Source organism: Esox lucius, chromosome 5 (assembly GCF_011004845.1).
Source record: "Esox lucius isolate fEsoLuc1 chromosome 5, fEsoLuc1.pri, whole genome shotgun sequence".
Classification (NCBI taxonomy): Eukaryota; Metazoa; Chordata; class Actinopteri; order Esociformes; family Esocidae; genus Esox; species Esox lucius.
The window spans coordinates 22,083,211-22,105,875 of NC_047573.1; the positions used below are offsets into that span (position 1 = coordinate 22,083,211).

Sequence of the window (22,665 nt, forward strand, 5' to 3'; positions counted from 1 at the left end):
GACCTCTCCAGAAGGCTGACATCTACAGGGAACAAACACAAAACTGAGAGCCCCCTGGGAGCCATTTTGAAAATGAATTCTCACAAATAAAATATTCAGGAAAGCCTTATGTTCCCAATTATGGGTGTATGCTATCTGTACGCTGCGTTTAATGTCACCACAGTAGAAGCCAGGTACCATCTCCTTGTGAAAGCGGTGCGTGTTGGAGTGCTGAGCGCCATAGACAAATCATCTGGAGAGGAAACATGGTGTGTCCTACACCATACATACAACACACTACACTAAGTCTGGCTCTCCCAGAACTCCTCTGTCTTCTACTGGTCTTCTCTATCACAGAGTCTGGCTCTCCCAGAACTCCTCTGTCTTCTGCTCGTCTTCTCTATCACAGAGTCTGGCTGTCCCAGAACTCCTCTGTCTTCTGCTGGTCTTCTCCATCACTGAGTCTGGTTCTCCCAGAACTCCTCTGTCTTCTGCTGGTCTTCTCCATCACAGAGTCTGGCACTCCCAGAACTCTGTCTCTTAATGGACTGCACTATTGCTACACAAGCTTTTTTTTTTCTTGTAGCGTTGTGCATTTGGTCTAAGGGGGCGAACATGAGGATAATGTGTTTTTGGGTCTCAACCAGCTGAGCCAGATCTCTGTTCAGCAAACCAGTTGCACAACAAGCTGACAATTTCTACACCTGTGGGGGCATCAGGGTCCCCAGGCAGGGTGCGTGAGCATAACCAATGCAGGCTAGCGGCCATCGGCCATGTCTCACGCCACCTGTCCTCCTGGACTTTCTCATTTATCCAGCAGCTTCGGACAGCTAACCCTTAGCCCTGGGCAGTCTCACACACAACCTCAGTCACACTGTCTCCTACAATCTTAAATCAGTTTAATTAGCATGGTACTCGCCCAGGCTATGTGGACTGTTCGATCCAACATGAAGGGACCCAGAAACACACAAGCAGAGCAAATGAACACTTGGCTGTGTTTTTGTTTGAGCTGAGCTTTCCAGAGGGTATGATGGTGCGCGTGCGTGGGTGTTTGGTTTCCAGCTGCATTGCCTGTGTGTGTGTGTGTGTGTGTGTGTGTATCTCCCTGGTATTTCTTGTGAACACTGTAGTGGATAGAGTGGTTTGTGTGTTGCCGGACTGTTCCTGGCGAATTGCACATTCCTGGGCATCACATCTCCTCCCTGCTGCTCTGAAAGGAAATGCGCTGGGAAATGTCCATACTTAGGTCCGCAAAACCGCGGTGCCGCTCACGCAATCAGCATATCAGAGCGGGCAATTAGTGCCCCAGAACACCTCACCGGCCTCCGGCTCCGCTCGGTTCTGAATAGACCACTGAAGTGCGTGGGCTTTGTGGAAACTGACTGTGCTCAAGAGGAAGGCAAGGAATGACTGACCTTTTTTTTTTTTTTTTTCTTTTTTTTAGCCCCACCTCCATGATAATCTGTCCCTTCATCCAGGTGCTGTCCACCTGTCTCCTCTGTAGCACTGCCTGCCTGTACAGTGCATCTCCACAGACATCCTGAACAGGATGTGATACCGTCTGTCTGAACCCTCTCTTTCTTCAGTCAATTTAATGTTATTCTTAGACTCAGCTGAAAGTATGAAGTGTATGTGTGTGTAGATGTCTGGCTCTCAGGGACTGTGTGTGTGTGTGTGTGTGTGTGTGTGTGTGAGTGTGAGACAGCGTGCACCCCAGGGTGATCACTTGCGTTCATTAGAAGTGTTACATCGTTAGAGAGAGGATGGACAGGGTGGCCTCAGAAGCTTTTTCCTCATCCCTCCCCATGGTAGCATCGTTGACAGCCCAGAGCCTGGTGCCTACAACCAGGGAGGAGAGGGAGGCGACAGGGGTGTCCCTGGATGGTGGCTGGCAGGCTCGGCGTACATGTCTTTCCCCAGTCTGTCCGTCTGCAGTGTATCAGGCCTGGTGTTTTGCCCCAGGCTCTTTCCCTCTCTCACGCCTTTCTGGGAGAGGAAGAGTTGTCAGGGAAGTGAGGATCGCACACGCTGTCAGACAGACAGATTAACAAACACACACCGACACACACAGTCAGATGAAGACGGACACACACAGACTTGTGCTCGGTCATGTCAGCGAGATCATTGTGTCTCCATGGGTTGCCTTCTGTTTTTAGAAGATACCTTTTTTGGGTTGACTCAAAAGCAATGTTGGGGTCAGTGTTAGGGTCAGTGGTTGGAGGACAGCGTTAGGGTCAGTGGTTGGAGGACAGCGTTAGGGTCAGTGGTTGGAGGACAGTGTTAGGGTCAGTGGTTGGAGGACAGCGTCAGGGTCAGTGGTTGGAGGACAGCGTTAGGGTCAGTGGTTGGAGGACAGCGTTAGGGTCAGTGGTTGGAGGACAGTGTTAGGGTCAGTGGTTGGAGGACAGCGTCAGGGTCAGTGGTTGGAGGACAGCGTCAGGGTCAGTGGTTGGAGGACAGCGTTAGGGTCAGTGGTTGGAGGACAGCGTCAGGGTCAGTGGTTGGAGGACAGCGTTAGGGTCAGTGGTTGGAGGACAGCGTCAGGGTCAGTGGTTGGAGGACAGCGTCAGGGTCAGTGGTTGGAGGACAGCGTTAGGGTCAGTGGTTGGAGGACAGCGTCAGGGTCAGTGGTTGGAGGACAGCGTTAGGGTCAGTGGTTGGAGGGCAGTGTTAGGGTCAGTGGTTGGAGGACAAGGTTAGGGTCAGTGGTTGGAGGACAGCGTCAGGGTCAGTGGTTGGAGGACAGCGTTAAGGTCAGTGGTTGGAGGACAGCGTTAGGGTCAGTGGTTGGAGGACAGTGTTAAGGTCAGTGGTTGGAGGACAGCGTTAGGGTCAGTGGTTGGAGGATGATGTCAGAGTCAGTGGAGAGTGTTCTGGTCAGTGACTGGGGGTGGATGTTAGAGTCGGTTGCTGGGCTTTCTGTTGGGTATCTAGATGGCAGCTGTATGGAGGGGTCAGAGTGAACAGGTCAAGAGACCATTGCAGATTTAATCACGGATAGAGAAAGAGGTTCTATTATTACTTTTTTTTTTTAGATCGGAAAAGAGTGTCTGAGTGATTGGTGTGCCCCCGAAAGTGGTAGTAATTTTTGTTCAGCTAAGGAATAGACACTCACACACACACACGTGCATGCACACACACACACACATGCACAAAAACACACACAAACCAACTGTTTCCTCTTTCACAGCCGAGGGGCACTCTATTATACACCCCCTCAACCAGCTAAAAGCTCTCCCTCTCTCCTTCCCTTTCTTTACCTCTCTCCTTCTCTCTTTCTTTCTCCCTCTCGCACTCTCCATTTTTCTGTACCTCCCCGTCCCTCTTCTGTCCTTCTCCCTTGGCTCTGTCTGTTACTTTCCGCCACAGGTAATGCGACCTGCAGCACTAGCAGATTAATCTCATGGGACACTTGAAATGTACAACAGAAAAGAGGAAGTGGGGAAGGATTGTAGCGGGTGGGAGCAAAAGTGTAGGGGTGGGTAGGTGAGAAAGAGAGAGGGAAAGCGTGGGGGGAGGGGTTGGGAGGGGGGGCGCGATTGGAGGGTAAATGGCCACGGCCCCCTGGGTGGCTGCGTTTGTGGTGTCCAGGGTGAGCTTTGTTCAGGGCTTTCACTTTGATTAGGGCCGTTTGGGAGGAGAATTCAGTTAAGGGCTCAGAGAGGGAGAGAACTACCTGCTCTGCCCATGCTGTTCAGATCACAAGAGGTGTCCCGGTAATGCTACTTAATTCCGCGAGATGTGGTGAAGGTAAATGTCTGACCAGTTGAAGAGGAGTGTTGTAATTCATCTGGACCTGCCGTCGCCCCGGGGGGATAATGGTGGTGATTGCTGTTGATTCCCGTCTCGCCCCAAAGTAGCTCATGTAAAATAAGTGACATTTAAAAGGCATCAGGATGTGAAAAGAATGTAGAGAGAGGTGTGGAGGGAGAAAATGGGGAGAGAGAGGAGAAACTAAGAGAGGCGAGTATACGTCTTCTGATTTTGACAGACCCTGGTCTCCTTCTCTGTCTCCCATTCGGCCTGCGGACAATGACGGGAAAAACCCTGATAAGTCCTTGTGTCACAGCAGACCCAAGTAGCTCAGCTTTGTTGACTTCGTCCTGTCCCTTGGCTTCTTTTTTTTTTCTCCCTCCATTGCTCTGTCCCTGGGAGAAAAGCTGGCAAGGCAGCTGGTTGACATGGCTTCTGGAAGGTTCTTCAGACGGAACGCTAAAATCATTTCAGGTTAGATCAAGCTTGGCGTGAGCCGGGAGCGTGCCCGGGGATATCACCGCGATCATCTTCGTTTAGAATTAAACGGCCACGCGGAGAGGGACCTCGCGGCACCCGGGGCTAACGTGCATGCACACGTCTGTGTGTTTTTGTTTTTTTTGTCAGAGTCTAAATGTACGCCTGTGGCAGTGCAGTGAAGAGACAGCCATTGGTGTAGCTGGCATACTGTACACTTTCCTCCTCGTTTTAACCCTCTCACTTGGGCTCAAAACGAAAACACTTTGAGCACTTGATATGTGCGTTCATGAGTTATTCGAGTCAAACTCTAGACGTCAGCTCGTTGAGGCTCCGCTTTATAAGGCGGGAATCCTATAGCCCCCTTGGCAACTACTACTTTTTGAACAGCACAGTCAAAATGACATTGCCTCACAAAACGCATCATAATAACTCAATGTAAAAATCAAGCGCATAAACATCATTTTCACAAAGTTTTTTATGCCTTATAGTGATTGGACGTAAAAAGAAATAACTGAAAAATGAACCGTTTTGCTGACTTTGCTCGGACCCCTGTATTCCTCTGTCTGATGGATATCTTTAGTCTGCTTCACCAAAATATCAGGAGATTCCTGAAGTTTCTGCGCTTGTGAATTTCAACAACTGCAGTTGTGAAGATCACTTTCTGTCCGTGTCTTTATTCTTCACACACGGTCTCTACTGGGAGACCAAGCGAGTGCAGCGAGTTTGAAAAAGTTCTATCAAAGCTGATTCATTATCAATCTCATAGGGATGCGTTTCAGTCTCATAGGGATGCGTTTCAGTCTCATAGGGATGCGTTTCAGTCTCATAGGGATGCGTTTCAGTCTCATAGGGATGCGTTTCAGTCTCATAGGGATGCGTTTAAATCTCATAGGGATGCGTTTCAATTTCATTGGGATGCGTTTCAATCTCATAGGGATGCGTTTCAATCTCATAGGGATGCGTTTCAGTCTCATTGGGATGCGTTTCAATCTCATTGGGATGCGTTTCAATCTCATTGGGATGCGTTTCAATCTCATTGGGATGCATTTCAATCTCATAGGGATGCATTTCAATCTCATAGGGATGCGTTTCAATCTCATAGGGATGCATTTCAATCTCATAGGGATGCGTTTCAATCTCATAGGGATGCGTTTCAATCTCATAGGGATGCGTTTCAATCTCATAGGGATGCGTTTCAATCTCAAGTTAAACAGTAGTGTTTCGTAGAGACTCTCAGATGTTGTTTGGGAGGTTAAATCAAATGATTTGTGGAGATCAATGTGATCCAAACATCTGGAACCTTTGGGAAGTGAACACACAGAGAGGGCGCAGTCCAGATGTTTCAGTGCGTTATTTAGGCGTCATTGTGTGCAAAAATAGCTTTTAAAACATTTAATGGGAATCGCCCTTTGAAATATTGCTACTAATTAGATTGCTGTAACACCAATTAGCCAATTAAAAATTACCTACACCTACAGTATATTAGAAATCATATTTTATTTAACATTTCTGTTGACTACATAAGTGGTTGGCATGGTATGGTCAATGTTGGTGTGATAATAAGTGGTTGTATTGGTCAATGTTGGTGTGATAATAAAGGGTTGATATGGTCAGTGTTGATGTGACAATAAGTGGTTGAGATGGTCAGTGTTGGTGTGATAATAAGGGGTTGATATGGGAAGTATTGGTGTGATAATAAGTGGTTGATATGGTCAGTGTTGGTGTGATAATAAGGGGTTGATATGGTCAGTGTTAGTGTGATAATACGTGGTTGGTATGCTCAATTTTGGTTTGATAATAAGTTGTTGATATGATCACTGGTTTGGGATGGTGAGTGGCCAGTATGGTCAGTGTTCGATATAGTCTGTGGTCAATGTGGTCAGTATTGTCACTGGTTTGGGATGGTTGGTGGTTGGTATAGTCAGTGGTTTGGGATGGTTGGTGGTTGGTATGGTCAGTGGTTTGGGATGTGGTCGGTATGGTCAGTGGTTTGGGATATGGTCGGTGGTTGGTAGGGTCAGTGGTTTGGGATGTGGTCGGTGGTCGGTATGGTCAGTGGTTTGGGATATGGTCGGTATGGTCAGTGGTTTGGGATATGGTCGGTGTTCTGTATGGTCAGTGGTTTGGGATATGGTCGGTGGTCGGTATGGTCAGTGGTTTGGGATGTGGTCGGTATGGTCAGTGGTTTGGGATATGGTCAGTGGTCTGTATGGTCAGTGGTTTGGCATATGGTCGGTGGTCGGTTTGGTCAGTGGTTTGGGATATGGTCGGTATGGTCAGTGGTTTGGTATGGTCAGTGTCTGGGTGAAGATTGACCATGATTTTGTCTACATCAGGATTAGGAGCTCATGGACAGCTGCGTTCTCATCTCTGATTCTATGTAAATTACTTATAAGTTACATAAGTTTTGCACAAGTTTTCCAGGAAGCTTTGGGAGGACAACAACACACCTCAATAGTACCAAGCATACCTCACTTGTTGAAGTCAAACTATAGCCGATGCAACGAGGAACAGAGAAATTAGACTGAAAGATGTGTGGAGGGGTCTTAATGACATGAAGGTTTGATGGTATTCTGACCTGCCCCCAAGTTAGTAAGGTTCACAGAGCTTCTAAAAAGAGTCCTTAAAACATATACGGTGTTGTTCCCCTTTTGGAGTCAATGCCACAATCCTGGTGTTGCCAGAACCAGCCGGAAAAACCAGGGATGTCCTATGGTAGAGGTGGAAAACCCTGTACCACAGGGTCAGCTGGTTTTAGACTTAGCGGACCTAGAGTTGTGTTGAATTTAGCCTTAGATCAATGAGCTGAGTTGGTTACTTCCTGATTGCCTAAATTCAACCCACCTTGTTTCCTAGTCAGTTAAATCATCCCAAACCCCTGTTCACAGGACCATGACGAAACCTCCTGAAGTTCCCTAATGATTCATGTTTTCTTTGTAGGGCTTCACCAACTGACCCACACCCAACCGTGCCACAAACCGTCTCACCAGCCAGACAAAACAGTCTGATAATTGAAAACCCTCCAAAAATATTATGATATAAAAAATAAAACAAATTGATGAGCAGCGCTGATTGGGTGTCAGTCAACATATTCCCACCAGCTGAGAAATTGCTTTGAAGAGGCATGGCCATAATCATTTATTGGACGTCAGGGAATTTGGAGGGGGAAAAAACTGAATGGAGAAAAAAAAGGAGTGTGTTTGTGAATTTATACGTGTATATCTTCTATCTTTGTCTCAAGATTCTTAATGCAAAATAGGCACTGTTAAGCTGTCACGTCCTGTGTGTTTTCAGTGGTTACCGAATGGTTACCGTGGACACCGTGACGACGTGGTGTGGTGTCTGTCGCTGAGAGGTGATGACTAGAGACGCCACACAGCAGAACACTGGCATTGATCTGCTACGAATACATTCCACTCTCTATCTTTCTCTCTCTCTCTCTCACTATTTTCATGTTGTCGACATTTCTTTCTCCCTGTCTGTTTCCTGTCCCCTGTCTCTGGCCCCTCTTCAGTGAAATGGAAAAGCTTTCCCTCATGTTTTAGGCATCAGAGTTTGGTGCTGCTGGTGGCTGGGGAACAAGACTCCTCATGAATGCCATTTTCTCTCTTTTTCTCCCTCTCTCACTTTCTCTTCTCTCTCTCTCTACATACATTCCCCTCTCCTCCCCACACCTTTTTCATCCCTCTCTCTTTGCGGGCTACTATAAACTGTTTTAAGTGGCAGATTTCTTTTAACAAAACTAGATAACATTAGAAAAACAAAAGTTCACGCAAGCACTTGAATTGTGAAAGGTCGGTGACTTGACTGAAGCACAGGTTAGCCTGTGACCGTTCCGGCGGTCGTGTTCCCACGGAATGAGTGAGGGGTTGGTTACATCTCAGTTGGTTGAAGACCACGTCACGACGGGGTACACCGCCATCCGATGGGTGTTGACCTCGTGCCACGTTTCCATGGTGACTGAGGGTACGCGTCAGGACCTTGTGTTACCCGCGGATACGCGCCTCCTGAAGTGTGACGAGACACACAGACACCTGTCCAAAACTCTGGCACGGTCCTTGGTCTGTTGGAATATTGGGGTATCATCGGGCTATGCTGGCTTCGTTGTTTGCAACAGTGTTTTGTTGTAGCCCCTCGCTGGAGGGCTGGTCGTTTAAACTCATGAATGTGATGATCAGGTGTCCAAATGGGGAAGGGCTCATCTATCAGCTGTTGTGACTGAGGCTAGAGACAGGCAGAGAGATGCGGACAGAAAGATCCATAGAAGGAGAAGCCATCTTGCTTTGTGTTTCCACTATCTGACTGACCGGCAGCCAGGTAATTCAGCGTCTGTGTCTCCATCCCACCATCTCGTTCCCTCCCTGCCTATCTAGGCTATTTATCTAGCTCCTCTCCACTCATTTTCTCTCCATCACCCCTCTCTGCCTCCTCTTCTCCTTAATTGTTTATATACATTAACGTTCACCGCATCGACAGCGTCGGGTCCAGGTGACAGGCCTGTAATTTGAAAGCCCAGGCCTTCCTTCTGCAGAGGAGTAAGCAATTTAAGCCCTGCGCTGAGCCCTAATCTCGGGTTGTCAAAAGGAGCCCGGCCATTCTCCCTATGCTAATCAATCATTGACGCTCTGCACCCGTTCATCTGCTGGGCTTAGCGGCCAGACCCCGGCTCTGATATATCTATTAGCTTCCCATCAGGGCCAGGCTGAGAGCCGAGGCCCCTGCGTTTACAGCGCCGCCAGATGAGATTCCTCCAGCCCTGGCATTTGAAGGCAGATAAGTAAGCTATCAGAGTGGCGGATAAATAGTAAAGTAAAGATTCGGCGCTGCCCCTGAGAGCGGGGCGACAATGCAGCCGTGCCGAGGCCGATAGCCTCCCTCATTACCCCGCCGCACCAGCCCATAATCCAAAAAGTTGTTTACCGAGCGAGGAGGCAAGTGTTATCTGCCACCGACACAGTGTTCTCCGCGTGCGCGCGCTGGAGGTTTTCTGAGGGCTTTAGAAAAAGAAAGAAAAAGAAAAAAAAAAAACAACGCCCTCATGTGCTCATTTGGGCGAGACTGTCGTTTTCTTTCCCCGCTGTCAGAGGGAGTTTTTCAGGGGGCTGTGCGCTTGCGTGGTGCGTGCGCGTGCGTTCCTGGCTGCGCGTGCGTTCCTGGCTGCGCGTGTACTTGGAAGGATTAAAATGACCCTGTTCCAATGCAGAATGGAATCTGAGCTCCGCGCTGTGTGCCCTCCCGCATTGGCCTGGCTCGGCTGGACGAAATGGGGGTGGATGGGAATGATCGCAGCCATTCATCGGTCTTAGCTGCTAGTGCTTAAGTAGCTTACTGTTTTTTCCGTGGTTGAGATGTATTCAGTTTTTTTTCCGATCGTAAAAGGCAGTAAAAGTCATATGGTGATTAGTACCATTGCTCCTTTTCGCGCTCTTCTCCCTGGTCCAGTCCTCACCAGACAGACTCACGGTTGCCTCATAGTGGTGGTGATTAGACCCCCCCCCCCCCCCCCCCCCCCAACTTCGGAACTTTAGAAAATCCCTTCCAACCTCCCTCTCTCTCTCCCTCTCCCTCCCCTCCCTCGATGTCCTCCACTGCAGTAATCCCAAGAAGCAGTAAACTAGCGGTGTAAGGGGACAGATTGCCAGTTGATCATGCCGAAATGCGGCCCTTATCCATTATTGGATCTGAAATGGAGGAGGCTTAAGAATTCTCGGAGTTCCCAGTTAATGTGGAGATCATCTGGAGGAGGCTCTGTCAGGCAGGGTGAGGCTGGACAGCCCTCTGGCTGCCACCGTGGCAGTCTGGCGGGTTGGTTGGGGGTGTGTGGTAACGTGGGCCGTGGGGGGGGCTGGGCATTGGCCTTGGTCACTCCTCCTCCCTCACCCCCTGCCTCACCTCCTCTCCTTCCTCCACACCTCTTGACCACGTAGGATCCTTAACAGTGCGTCAACTCTCTGCTAACGTACACTAATATGCTCCCATGCTGTGCACAGAGAGCGAGGTGAAAGCTTCTATAATCTGCCCTCCTGCCCGGTTCTTAACCCTCAGTGCAGGCCTGGGTGTTTGGATACAATGCAGTGATCTGAATGAATCCAGTCTCCTGAGACATGGTAGACCTTGGAAAATTGTATAGGTGACGTGAAGGTCATATTACGGTAAGATTCAGATTAAGATAACTATCGATGTCCATTTGTTTAGTTACAATTATAGCTCAAATATGCAGCCTTTTGCAAGCTAAAGCTGCCACTGAAATTTGACATGTTCCTGTTCCTGAATCCGTTTAAAAAAAGATGGAGAGGCTGAACCAGGGGGGCCTTGAAGGATTTGTAGCACATATACATATTGATTTACTGTAGGATACACATAAACACATACTGATTTACAGTAGGATACACATAAACACATACTGATTTACAGTAGGACACACATAAACACTTACTGATTTACAGTAGGATACACAAACACATACTGATTTACAGTAGGATACACATAAACACATACTGATTTACAGTAGGACACACATAAACACATACTGATTTACAGGAGGATACACATAAACACATACTGATTTACAGTACGACACACATAAACACTTACTGATTTACAGTAGGATACACAAACACGTACTGATTTACAGTAGGATACACATAAACACATACTGATTTATAGTAGGATTCACATAAGCACATAGGGCTGGTTTTGCAGACACGGCTTAAGTCCAGTCTAGGACTAAAAAACAAGCTCAATGGAGTTTTCTATTGAAGTTGTTTCTTTTGTCCTAGACTAGGCTAAATCCTTGTCTGGAACACTGACCCATACAGATTTACAGTAGGTTACACATAAGCAAATTCTGAATTACAGTAGGATACACATGAACACATTCTGGTCTACAGTAGGATACAAAATCACATTCTGGTTTACAGTAGGATACACAAACACATTCTGGTCTACAGTAGGATACTCGTAAACATTCTGATTTACAGTAGGAGATAGATAAACACATACTGATTTACAGTAGGATGCACATAAACACATACTGATTTACTGTAGGAAACACATAAACATATTCAACTTAACCCTACCTACATCTTCCTGCACCTACCTTAATAGTAATGTAACTGAATTGTATCGAAAGCTATAATGTATCAATTGTGTTGTCTGATATTTGTCTGAACCTCTGTTCCCCAATGAATGAGACGAACCTGAATGAATTAAGGTTAAATAAAATGACAGCTGTAGCATCCTGGATCATGTGATTAGTGTCTGACACTACCTTTGGATTATCCCACTGCACTCCAAAGTTCATGAGGTCACCCACATTCTCAGATTGTTATGAAGTGGATTCTGGGTAGTTTGTCCAGAACAAAAAGTGAGAATGTATTTATACACATTGTTTTAAAGAAAATTATAGTTGCTATATACTACTGTATGTCTAACTATTTAAATAATAAAGATGTAATGAATTCCAAAAAGGCCGTTACTCCTTAGTAGCTGGTTGTGACGTCAGTACTGAATCACTAATCATATACTGTCATTTTAATTAGGAAACATAATTTCCTTGTATGATAACAGTTACCAAGTGTCTTGCTATTACTAAACCTAGAAAGAAGAAAAAACATTTATTCTGAAAATGTCTACATTATTTTAACATTTCGTCTAACACCTTTCTATTGATTTGTTGGCATCAGCCCACAGGACATTGTCAGCACAGGTTAACAATACAAATCCGGATGTCAAAGTTTATAACATAATAACACATTTTAATTTGTAAAAATATATAGTTTTTTAAATTGTTAGAATTGCCGTTCCTAAAAATGTAGTTGTGTCACATCTAATATAGGGGAAAGTATGCTGCATGTTTAAAATATGTACCAATACCAAAGCCCATCAGGTAAATAAAATATTCACAAACACTGTTTCACACCAGAGCTGGTTGAATCTCCAAAATACCTTTTCTTCCATTTTGAATTCTGCCGAAATGAAAAAACGACACTGACTTGAAAACCCAGTGACAGGTCAGCTTGCAATCAGTTATGGGTTTTACCCCGTTACACCCACCCATCCCATAATCACTGCTCTGTCCCTGTCTGGTAATGTGGCTTCAGCAGGATCTATGGGGAGTTGCATCAATGGCGTACTCAGTGCGGCTGGGCAGAAAGAGACGTTGCAGTCCTAGGATAGCTGTCTTGACGCTCACCGAATATACAGTATATGTTGTGTTTCTGTTGACACATCCTTGGTTGGCATCAGGGCCATGTAATTAACCCATCAAAGAGTATGGCACTGGTTGGCATGGCTACAGAGGAAGGCTCTTAATTTGACCACCCAACAGCAGGTTTGGGTAGTATGTTTGAGGTTCGAAATGGCTTCTCGAATGTGCAGTTTCAATTGGTTTTCCCTCACATGAGATGTAGCAACCCCTATAAAATATTCACACTTGTTGGTTTTAATTTCCTGTTGCTGGAGGATAGTTCAAGCAAATTGAGTCAAATTATGAACCTACATCTGTACCTGCTTCATTGCCCCCTTTTCCAATTGGCCAGGGGTTAGTCTTTCTGGTATCAGTGTCTAATGAATGAAATGTGAGCAACTATACAGGTTTTTAAGCCTAACAGATGGAGACCTGGAGTCCTCAAATTGCTGGTGTTGGAGAGGAGAGGAAAAGAGCAGAGGGGAGAGGAGGAAGGCAAGAAAGGAGAGGATTTGTTTTTGTTTTTTGTGTCATCTCTGCGGGTTGTGTAACCCACTCTGGCAACTACTATTTGCCAAAATGCACTTGGAAGCACCTGTAAAGACTTGTCAAGAGTCCAGGAATCATGTTCTATGGACAAATGAGTCAAAAGTGGAGCTTTTTGGATGATATGGGTCTTGTTAGGTCTGGTGTAAACCAAACACATCATTTCTCAGTATTGCCCATTTGTCAGTTGTCAAGCTTGGCGAAGCTAGCAAGATGTTTTGTAGACAACTTCGCTGGGTGACATACTGGAAGACTTCTATGAAAACATGATAACTTCAGTTTTGCGTCAGAGAATTGTAAAAGAGAATGTCAGGTGATCCAGCCTTCAGCTGAAGCTGATGAACACCTGGGCCATGCAGGAAGACAATAATCCAAAACAGACAAGCAAGTCTACATCAAAATGGCTAAAAAAGCAAAACATTTGAAATGGCCTTGTCAATATAACTATATAAATCTTGTGTTAGTTGTTCAATCAGTTTTTTCTTTGTTTAATGTGGTTTTGATTGAAGATCTGAAAACGTTCAGTGAAAAAAATTGTTAGTCCGAAAAAGGACTTTTTGATTAGTAGATTACTAGGTTGTGTCTTAAACAGTTACATGTTGGGTCTAGGTTGTGACCTGACAAGCTAAATGTTGGGTCTAGGTCATATCCTGACCAGGTAGATGTTGCATCTATGTTGTATCTTGAAAAGCGAGATGTTGGCATTAGGTTGTATACATACCAGAAGGATTTTGGGTCTAGGTCGTATCCTGACTGGTTAGAAATTGGTTCTACGTTGTATCCTGACCAGTAGGATGTTGGTTCTCGGTTGTATCCTGACCAGTAGGATGTTGGTTCTAGATTGTGTCTTGACTAGTAGGATGTTGGGTCCGGGTTGTATCCTGACCAGTCGGATGATGTGTCTAGATCGTATCCTAACCTCTCAGATGTTGGGTCCACTGTTCGAGGAGCTGATCTTCTCTGCAAGTTTTCTGTTCCACACGTAACAGACCTACTCCTAAAGCCTGACATTCAGTCAGCCCATGTACGGGGACCATGTTGCTGAATATGTTTACCATATGCCCGCATCCCCTAATGCCTCTTACAGAGCAAGTCATTTCATTCTATAAATAAAAGAGAGGTGGTGTGGGGGAGGATTTTGGGGCCAAGCGCTGCGGATGAAGACTTTAGCCTGTTTACCGGCCAGTGAAGGGCAGGGCCGAATCAACAACCCCCATAGGTCTTTTCCTCATCTGATAATTGAAGGTGAGAAATGATTTCATTATCCTCAGGAAGAGAGTAATCTGGTCTCACCTCATGATCCGCTCATTTCCCAGAGTGGGTTTCCACCTGGGACGTATATAAACGCATGTGCACTCACACACACACAAACGCACGCACACACACAATCACTCGCTAGGGAAGTCTTTGTTCTCTTCCCCCAGGATAGGCCACACACACACACACACACACACTACCGCCAATGGCTGTTAGTGTTATTTGAGTGCAGGATTAGATTCCACATATGCTTTATTAATGCATCAATCAAAGCTTTTGTACTTAGCTCACACACACACCCACACACCCACACACCCACACACCCACACACACAAACATCCAGGTAGGTATACATGGAAAGACACCAATGTATACTATTCTGATTGAATTACACAATGTCCACATCTCTGTAACTTCCTCTTCACTATTCAGCCTTTCACTGGAGGACCTCCCCTGGGAAGGTATCACCTTCATTCAGACGCTCTGAAAACTTCAACAGGGACCATAAAAACATGTTCTTTGCAGTAACAGACTACTAGAGAAAACATTTTAAAATATCATAAGCTGCTTCAGGCTGACCTCTCACGCTTCTAAAGTGGCATGATGCAGGCGCCTGGTAAATTGTACCGTCTGTGGACATCAGCGGGTTCATCAGGAGACAGGCGGAGTGTATTTGCGGGGTGAGAAGCGAGCGGGTCTGATTTTAATAGGAGAGGAATATTTGGACGTTTTATCAATAGGCATTATTAAATCCTCTTCGGTTGAGCTAATCTGTAGGCCGCCGGTACAGAGAGACGAGCTGTGTGAGAGGTGGAGAGTGGTTCCCTGTAAGCCGCTTATTATATCGACTGTCTTTTCTCCCTCCCTCTTTCTCGCTCTCCCTCTCTCCATCCCTCTCTCTCTCCATCCCTCTCTCTTTCCATCCCTCTCTCTCTCTCTATCCCTCTCTCTCTCCATCTCTCTCCGTCCATCTGTCTCTCACTCCCTCCCTCTCCCTCTCTCTCTCCCTCCCTCTCCCTCTCCCTCTCTCCATCTCTCTCTCCCTCCCTCTCCCTCTCCCTCTCTCCATCTCTCTCTCCATCTCTCTCCCTCTCTCCATCCCTCTCTCTCTCTCTCTCTCTCTCTTTCAAGAACACATTTTCTGTCTCTGCCACCTCTCGCTGTATGCACAGATTCTTACACATAGACCGACAGGAATGCACCAGCATATACATACACACACATGTACACAAACGCACACAGTGACACAGTTTGTGAATTACATAGTAACACAGACGTACATGCAACACATGTTTATGTGTTTTAGCTCCACTCACACACACAAACACACACACAGAAAGTCAACCCGAGCTGGGCAGATCCTTAGCCTTCCTTTCAAAGACAGCTGCTAAGGCTGAAGTTTTATTCAAATGAGTGTTTACTTCTTCCATTGCCAAGGAAGGGTTTGTCTGTTTCCTCCTCTCTCCATCGTTGTGCGTGTGTGTGTGTGTGTTACACACAGAGAGAGTGGGAGAGACAATAGCAGCTTTATGGCAGTTTCTCTACCTAACAGAAGGAGCATGGCTGACAGTAGGTGATAAGACAGGCAGACAGACAGACCCGCTCGCTGCCCGTGATTATCACCCAGCGGACCTTCTCACACACACACACACACACACACTTTCATACACACACGTTTGCACAGCTTACAGCTATAGTGAAGCTGCTGCAGAGTTGTGTGTTAGTGTGTGTGTGTGGTGTGTGCATGCGTGTGGGGGAGTGCTTGTATCACAGGCAAGGTAGCAGCTTTGTGGAAGGCTTTCAGACACACCACACAGGCTATGAGGACAGTAGGCCTGCTCTGTGTTGTCGTAGGCAAAACAACAGGATACTCGTCGAAGAATGACATGATCTTAAAGGAGCGATAGGAGTCAAGAGTTACTTTAGGCTACTTAATGACACTTTGTAAATAGTGTTAATCGTCTATTTGGAATAGGCATAATAATAGAAAGTGATGAGAGGACTATGGGACTATTAGGCAACAGGTCTTGATGAGTGTTATTTTAAGAGTGCCCTTACTGACGGTCAAGTGGCAGAGTGGGTTTCCACACTTACAGACCAGTGTCACTCTTCTCCCAATCGCCACCTTTGAAAGAACATGTCCTTCGTCTAGCTACCCTACGGCTCAATGTCTTTTATGCGTTAAGTTCGTTAGTCTTGGCTAGTTTTTAGTGGAAACTGGTGCAGCGAGGGAGCAGCGGTGATACGTGGTGATATGGTTCTCTCTCCTCTTGTGCTTCTCCCAGGTGTGTGGCCTTCTGAAGAGGTAATGGCCCACTACTGCCTAAAGAAACGCCACATGTTCAGGTGAGTGGCCGAGATCTTTCTCCACTCCACATCCTCTCCCCTCCATCCCTCTCTTTTCTCTCCTCCTCCCTCCCCCCATTCCTCTGTCTGCTCACTCAGGTAGTAAAATGTAGATTGGGGGCCCCAGCTACAGTCCCCGGCCTGCTGCTGAGGGGGAAAGAGAGAAAGAACTGAGAGACGTGAGGGACGTTTGATTTTCACTCAAGGCGGTACACGACCCTTTGATTTCCTGTTTTTACATTCAAGAGGCAGGAGTAGAGGGATATCGATCAGGGTGCCGCGCTGAAGGTCAGCCGGGCCGGGCACTCGGAGAGGGGGAGGGAGGGAGGGAGAGGGGGAGGGAGGGAGGGAGAGGGACAGAGGGAGGGACAACAGGACAAAGATCAAGGCTATGTCTGTATGTGCACGCTTGAGTGTGCACGTCCATCTTTCATCAGGAACTGGTCACACAACTAGAATAGACTCCCTCTCTCTTAAGGACTGCTATCAGACACGCAGCTAGAATAAAGGGGGGGGTCTCAGTTCATCCATCCCTCTCTCTCTCTCTCTCTCCCTCTCTCCCTCTCTCTCTCTCTCCCTCTCTCTCTCTCTCTAGACAGCACAGCCAAATAACTACCTGTCACCAACTCCTCAACCCGGCTGGACAGCACACTCTTTTAATTCCAGCCCTGTACTCCAAAGGGCTGCCCTGGCAGAGTATTTAGCGCCTCTTAAAGGGACGGTACCAGGAGCAGAAACAGCGGACAGAAGCTAAAAGGGGTGGGAGAGATAGAAGCGCATGTACTGTAAATGATAATGTACCATGTCAGTGTGCGTAGCCGGTCTCGGGCAAACACACGCCACTGCGCGCGGGAGCCCGGGGGCCAGGGCCGTCGTGTTAACGTCCCCTCTACCGGACAAACGGGAGACAGGAGACGAAACGATGTCAACGTCTGCCAAGACACCGACTCTGGCTTGCTTAGGGACTACCGCAATCAATGAGTCGGCCGGAATAGAATTCCAATCAATGCACACACACACACACACACACACTCACCCTTGCGCGCAGACACACACACACACACTCACCCTTGCACACACCTTACAAAGAGGTGTTATCTGCAATTAATTAGGGTTATTGTGGTGTAAGGCAGCAGCTTTGTCCTTCACCCTGTTAGCCAGGATCCCCAGCCAGGCCTGAGTCAAAACCTCAGGAACAACTCCACATTCATTCACTCAATCAATCGATCGATCAATTTATTTAATAACGCCTAGTTTGCATTAGCAAGCATTTTAGGGATACCCAGCATGAAACCCCAAAGAGCAATTAAAATGTATGCTCAGTGGCAAGGAGACTAGAAAAGACATATTAGGGTTGGAACCTAGAAAGAAACCCAGAGAACTCTTTCAGGGTGGCTAGAAGTCCTCTTTTTGCTGTGCCGGGTGAAGTTTATAAGAGTACCTTTTTTGACCACATCAATATTTTTGTGTGTTCAGTTGACCAGCAGGTCAATAAATACTGGTGTGCTATTTCCAGAGTCTTCAGGCAGAATCCAGATCATTTGAACAACCAGGTGAACAAGGACAGAAAAAACCCAACTAACACTTTTGACAAAAACAGCCAGAACTCTTAAGACCAGGTGGTCCTAAAATATGATCCAAGGGCTCTGGTCCTCCTAAGATTCATATGGACACCAGGAATATTAAAGGGAGCTTTCCTTGGATCCAAAATGATACCTCAACATAGAATTCTGACTGACTCTAGTACTGAAATTCTAGATTCAATAAGGAGTCCTGTGTCTTGGGATGTTAGTGTACATACAGGAATGTATGGCTGGACCAGTTCAGGGAGGTTAGTAGAAACCGGTCCATGTAGTGCTTTGTAGGTTAACAGTAAACTTTAAACCACGGTTGACAGGCAGCCAGAGTAAAGAGACTAATACTGAAGTAATGTGCTCACATTTTTGGATTCTGTTCGAGAAGCTTGCAGCCGTATTGCACACTACTTGAAGGTAATTTACTGTCATTTTCGAGAGTCTGGAAAGAATAGCATATACAATAGTCTTGAAGTAATACAAAGGTAGATACGATTTTCTGTATCATTTTTCCACAAAAGGTTTCATTTCAAATTTTGCAATGTTCCGGAGATGGAAAAGGGTGCTTTTGATATGTGTTACGTTCATCAAAAGTGAGATGCCAGAGTAACACAGAGGTCCTTTACAGTTATTTAGGAGATGACTGTGCAACAGTTAACATTTGTTGTATGAAAAAAATTTGAAAAACACTTCAGGGTAAGCTATTTTGGGGCTTCATCGTGTTTCATTGAAATGCACAGCTGTGTCTTCTTTGTAGCAGTGAAAATGTACTTTGTGTTAATGATTGACGCCACTAAGAGGCAGCATGTACAGTAAAATCAAAGTTGATCCTGAAACAGAGCCTTGAGGAACACCAAAGCATATCTTAGGATCTAAACCAGGGGTACACGAATATGGGTTTCCAATCTCTTGGAAGGGATTGATAAGGGGTGTCGAAGGCAGCGCTACAGTGAAGAAGTTTGAAGACAGACGCCGAGCCTGTCTTCAACCCCTCTGAAGTGCAGGCTCAGGACGGTGACGGGTCTAAAAACAGATTCACTCGCCGTCTCCTCGACTGTCCCTATCTTTTCTTCCTCTCCATTTCCTTCTGACCTTGTTCTGTATTCCACTACAAACCCGTTACCTCGCACTCCCTCCCTCTCTCTGATATTCAAGCGAGAACTTTGAAGGCTGAGGTGGTGAAGGGTTCCATGTGAACAGCAGTTGAACATGGGTCAGTCAATCCTAAGATATGGGCGAACGCCGTTCCGATGGCCAGCGTCAACCCCCGGCAGAAATGGAACGACTCCGGTTCAGATAATCCGGAATGGTCGTGACAAGCCCCGTCGTTTGTCCAGCGTAGTAACTCCCCCCCCCCCCCCCCCCCCCCCCCAGAGAAGCTGGCGGGATCGCAGGGGAAAGTTCTGTTTTCTTTGTGAAAGGACAGGGTGCCCTGGAATGGGTATGCACCGAAAGAAGCGTCACAGTTCTGGTGCTGTCAGATAAGCCTTCTCGAGTCCCCAGTGTGAGGGGCTCTGAGCGGGGCTTGGGGAGTGAGCAGGTTTCTCTGTTTTTCCTTCTGTCACCACAGTCAGAGGTTCGCAGTGGTCAGGGGGCAGGGGGTCACCAGGGCTGTGTCAAGGGGACGAAACCAGACCCGTGGGGTCTGGCTGTGCGCTTGAATCTCACTCTGCAGCGGGTTGCCTCGGCCCAGTACCTGACAGCCGAAGCAAACGTCCAGGGAAATCGGATCAGTTTTATTACGACAGAGTGTTTCGAAGTAGATGGGTGGTTGGCGCCAAGCGAAGAGATTGAATGAAGGGCAGGTTGCTATGACTCCACATAACCGAAACACGTCTTTGTCTCTCACTCTCCCATCCAGGGGTGCGGTGTGTGAGCTAGGAGGAGGGATGACCTGTCTTGCGGGGCTCATGGTAGGTGAAATACCCCCCAAGATGCAGTGATCTATACAGCCCCATATTTCCCCTTGTATTTCTGCTCTTTAACTAATCATATTGACCCTGGTGAATCCATACGCGAACTGTGCTGGCCATCACAATCCATCACACATCTGTGTTTGTGCGTCCACAAGTATGAGTGTGTGTGTGTGTATGTGTGTGTGTGTGTGAGAAGAGCGCCCTAGGCCAGTCCTCTGTGCTGCCAGGCTCAGGGGCTGTTAGCTGAGGTCTTAAGAGCCCCTCCACATCGACAAGCTTTAGCGTGTCATCGATCCGCAGCCGTCTTCTGAAGACCAGCCTGGCTTTATCTCCCAGAGTCAATATCCCTGTTGTGACATTACAGACTGCTGCTTCTGCTGGAGACCGTCCCTCACACAGCCCCCCCCTTCCTATCTACCCCACCACCCTCCCTCTCTCCTAGTAGTTCCCTGTAGGGGGTCTTTCTGGGCACGGTTGACACAGCGAATTGAAGTCTTGTCCTGCTCTTCCATTCTGCATGGCTGGCCTGGTTCTGATGTGCCCCGGGCTCCGGCCCGACGCCCGGCCAGCTGGTGGGACAGGACTGGGCTCTCTGACCCCTCATGTCCCTCAGGGAGAGAGGGGGAGAGGTGCAGAGGAAAGGATGGAGGGCAGCAGAAGAGGGACCGCCATGTCTCTTTTCTCTGGATGTTTATATATCTGGTGCCACGTTGGACTGGAGTTGTGTCTGTGGGTCCGTGGGGGTGTGTCTGTGGGTCCATGGAGGTGTGTCTGTGGGTCCATGGGGGTGTGTCTGTGGGTCCATGGAGGTGTGGCTGTGGGTCCATGGGGGTGTGTCTGTGGGTCCATGGGGGTGTGTCTGGTGGGGGTCCGTGGGGGTATCGACTGACATTCAATGGTCTTGCCAGTGTGTCGTCGAAAACATTTAACCACAGAAATCTTACATCAAGGTGAGCATATTCGCGGAGGTGCCACACACAGGTTATTCTCTTCTTTTCACATCGCCGAGAGAAAAGAGGGGCTAGAAAAAGCTGGTGCGAGTGAGCCGCAGCACAAAGCACTCCTCCATCTGCGGCGCAAAGTTATATGAAGGGCATCTGGCAGGCCGAGCGAGCTGAGAGCAGAGTGACAGCGGCGCGTGATGGCTCCGCCTGATAAACACAAACCGGCAAATGAAAGGCTCTCTGCTCGCCATCATCCCCTGTCACAATGCAATTACTGAACAGAGTGATAGCAAGATAGAGGCCCACAGCTAACGGGAATGATAAAAGTATTGACTGATTTGATTGAATGATTAAAATAATGCAGACATAAAATGGAGAAGGAAGAAAAAAAAAAACAGGGCGGCTGAGTAGAGGAGGGAGGGGAGGATGAGGTGAAGGGGACGACGGAGGGAGAGACGGAGCCGCTGTGGAATGAAGCTTTGTAGATGAGGGGATGCTCCTATCCTGTGTGTTTTGTGGAGGGAGGATACGGGGCTGACTCTCCAGGAGCTATTGCTTTTGTTTTGGGTTCTTGTCGTCTTTCTGTCTCATCTACTGCTCCCTGATTCCTCTGTCTCTCTTTTCAGATTGCCATTTGTGCTGACGTGAAGGAAGTTCTGCTATCAGATGGGAACGAGAAGGCCATTCACAGTATCCTCTCTCTCAATCCAGGAGACACACACACACACACACACAGAGCACTCAACTCTGGGTCATAAACAAATCCACAGAGGCTCTGTGAGTTGGTGTGTGTGTGTGTGTGTGTGTGTGTACATGGGTATGTGTTAGTGGTTGGGTGTATGTGTTTATATGCATTTGTGCGTGTGTGCGCGTGCTAGTCTATATACATATTCATGGAGTGCACGCTTTGTCACAGTACAATTTTGAACATTCATTTTGGTGTTGACTGAGCATTCCAGTAAATGCGTCCTCAATGGGAGGTGATGAAGATTTGATCTGAAGTGCTTCACTAAGGGTTGCAAACACGATTCCATCTCTAACAAAGGCAAATAATAAGTGGCCTAACATTTGTCATCATTTTGATGTCACTATGCTGTTTTTAGATTTAGTAACTAACTTGGGGGAGTCCACAGAACCAACTTTGATTGCTAATAACATCATTGCCATCTGTCAAAGTACATCGATAGTAATATTATGACGGCAACAGTGTTTTTTTCAATGATATATTAGCTACTTTCTCACTGTTGTTGTATTTCCAAGCTCCCTATAGTGTAATTTACAGTAAACAGTAATTAGCCCGGTTTAAAGTAATTATCCCCTTGTTCAACTTCTGGTCATCAATATGACTGTGGTGGCTATAGAATGTTAGTGACCATGGCAACAATGCGACTGAGTGATCGGGGTGCAATCCATGAATATGTGTGTTTTTATGTCTTTCTTTTTTTCCCACAAGGTCAAAGAATATTAGAGTTGTCCGAGAATGTGAGGGAATGTGTGTTTACTTTGAATACAGCCGAATTCATTCCATTTCATTTCAACCCATCCTTCTAAGGCTTGATTACACGAGGGATGGAAAGTGGTCGGCAAGACCTTGCCCAGTGTGCTTTGGAGAAATAAGAACCTTGGCTAACCGGACTACTGTGACAAAGTATCTCCAAATGCAGTGTCCTTTCAACTCACGC

The 22,665-nt window shown here is 47.0% G+C and overlaps 1 protein-coding gene across 2 annotated transcripts in view; it reads left to right on the plus strand.

Annotated features, from left to right (window-relative positions):
- camkmt (calmodulin-lysine N-methyltransferase) overlaps positions 1-22,665 on the plus strand; it is a 108,806-nt gene that overhangs the window by 59,695 nt on the left and 26,446 nt on the right. For both annotated transcript variants that reach the window (XM_010888780.3, XM_020046913.2), the window contains exons 4-6: positions 16,489-16,549; positions 19,985-20,036; positions 21,610-21,673. In XM_010888780.3, the coding sequence (XP_010887082.2) occupies positions 16,489-16,549; positions 19,985-20,036; positions 21,610-21,673 (177 nt within the window). The remainder of the gene's footprint in view (positions 1-16,488; positions 16,550-19,984; positions 20,037-21,609; positions 21,674-22,665) is intronic.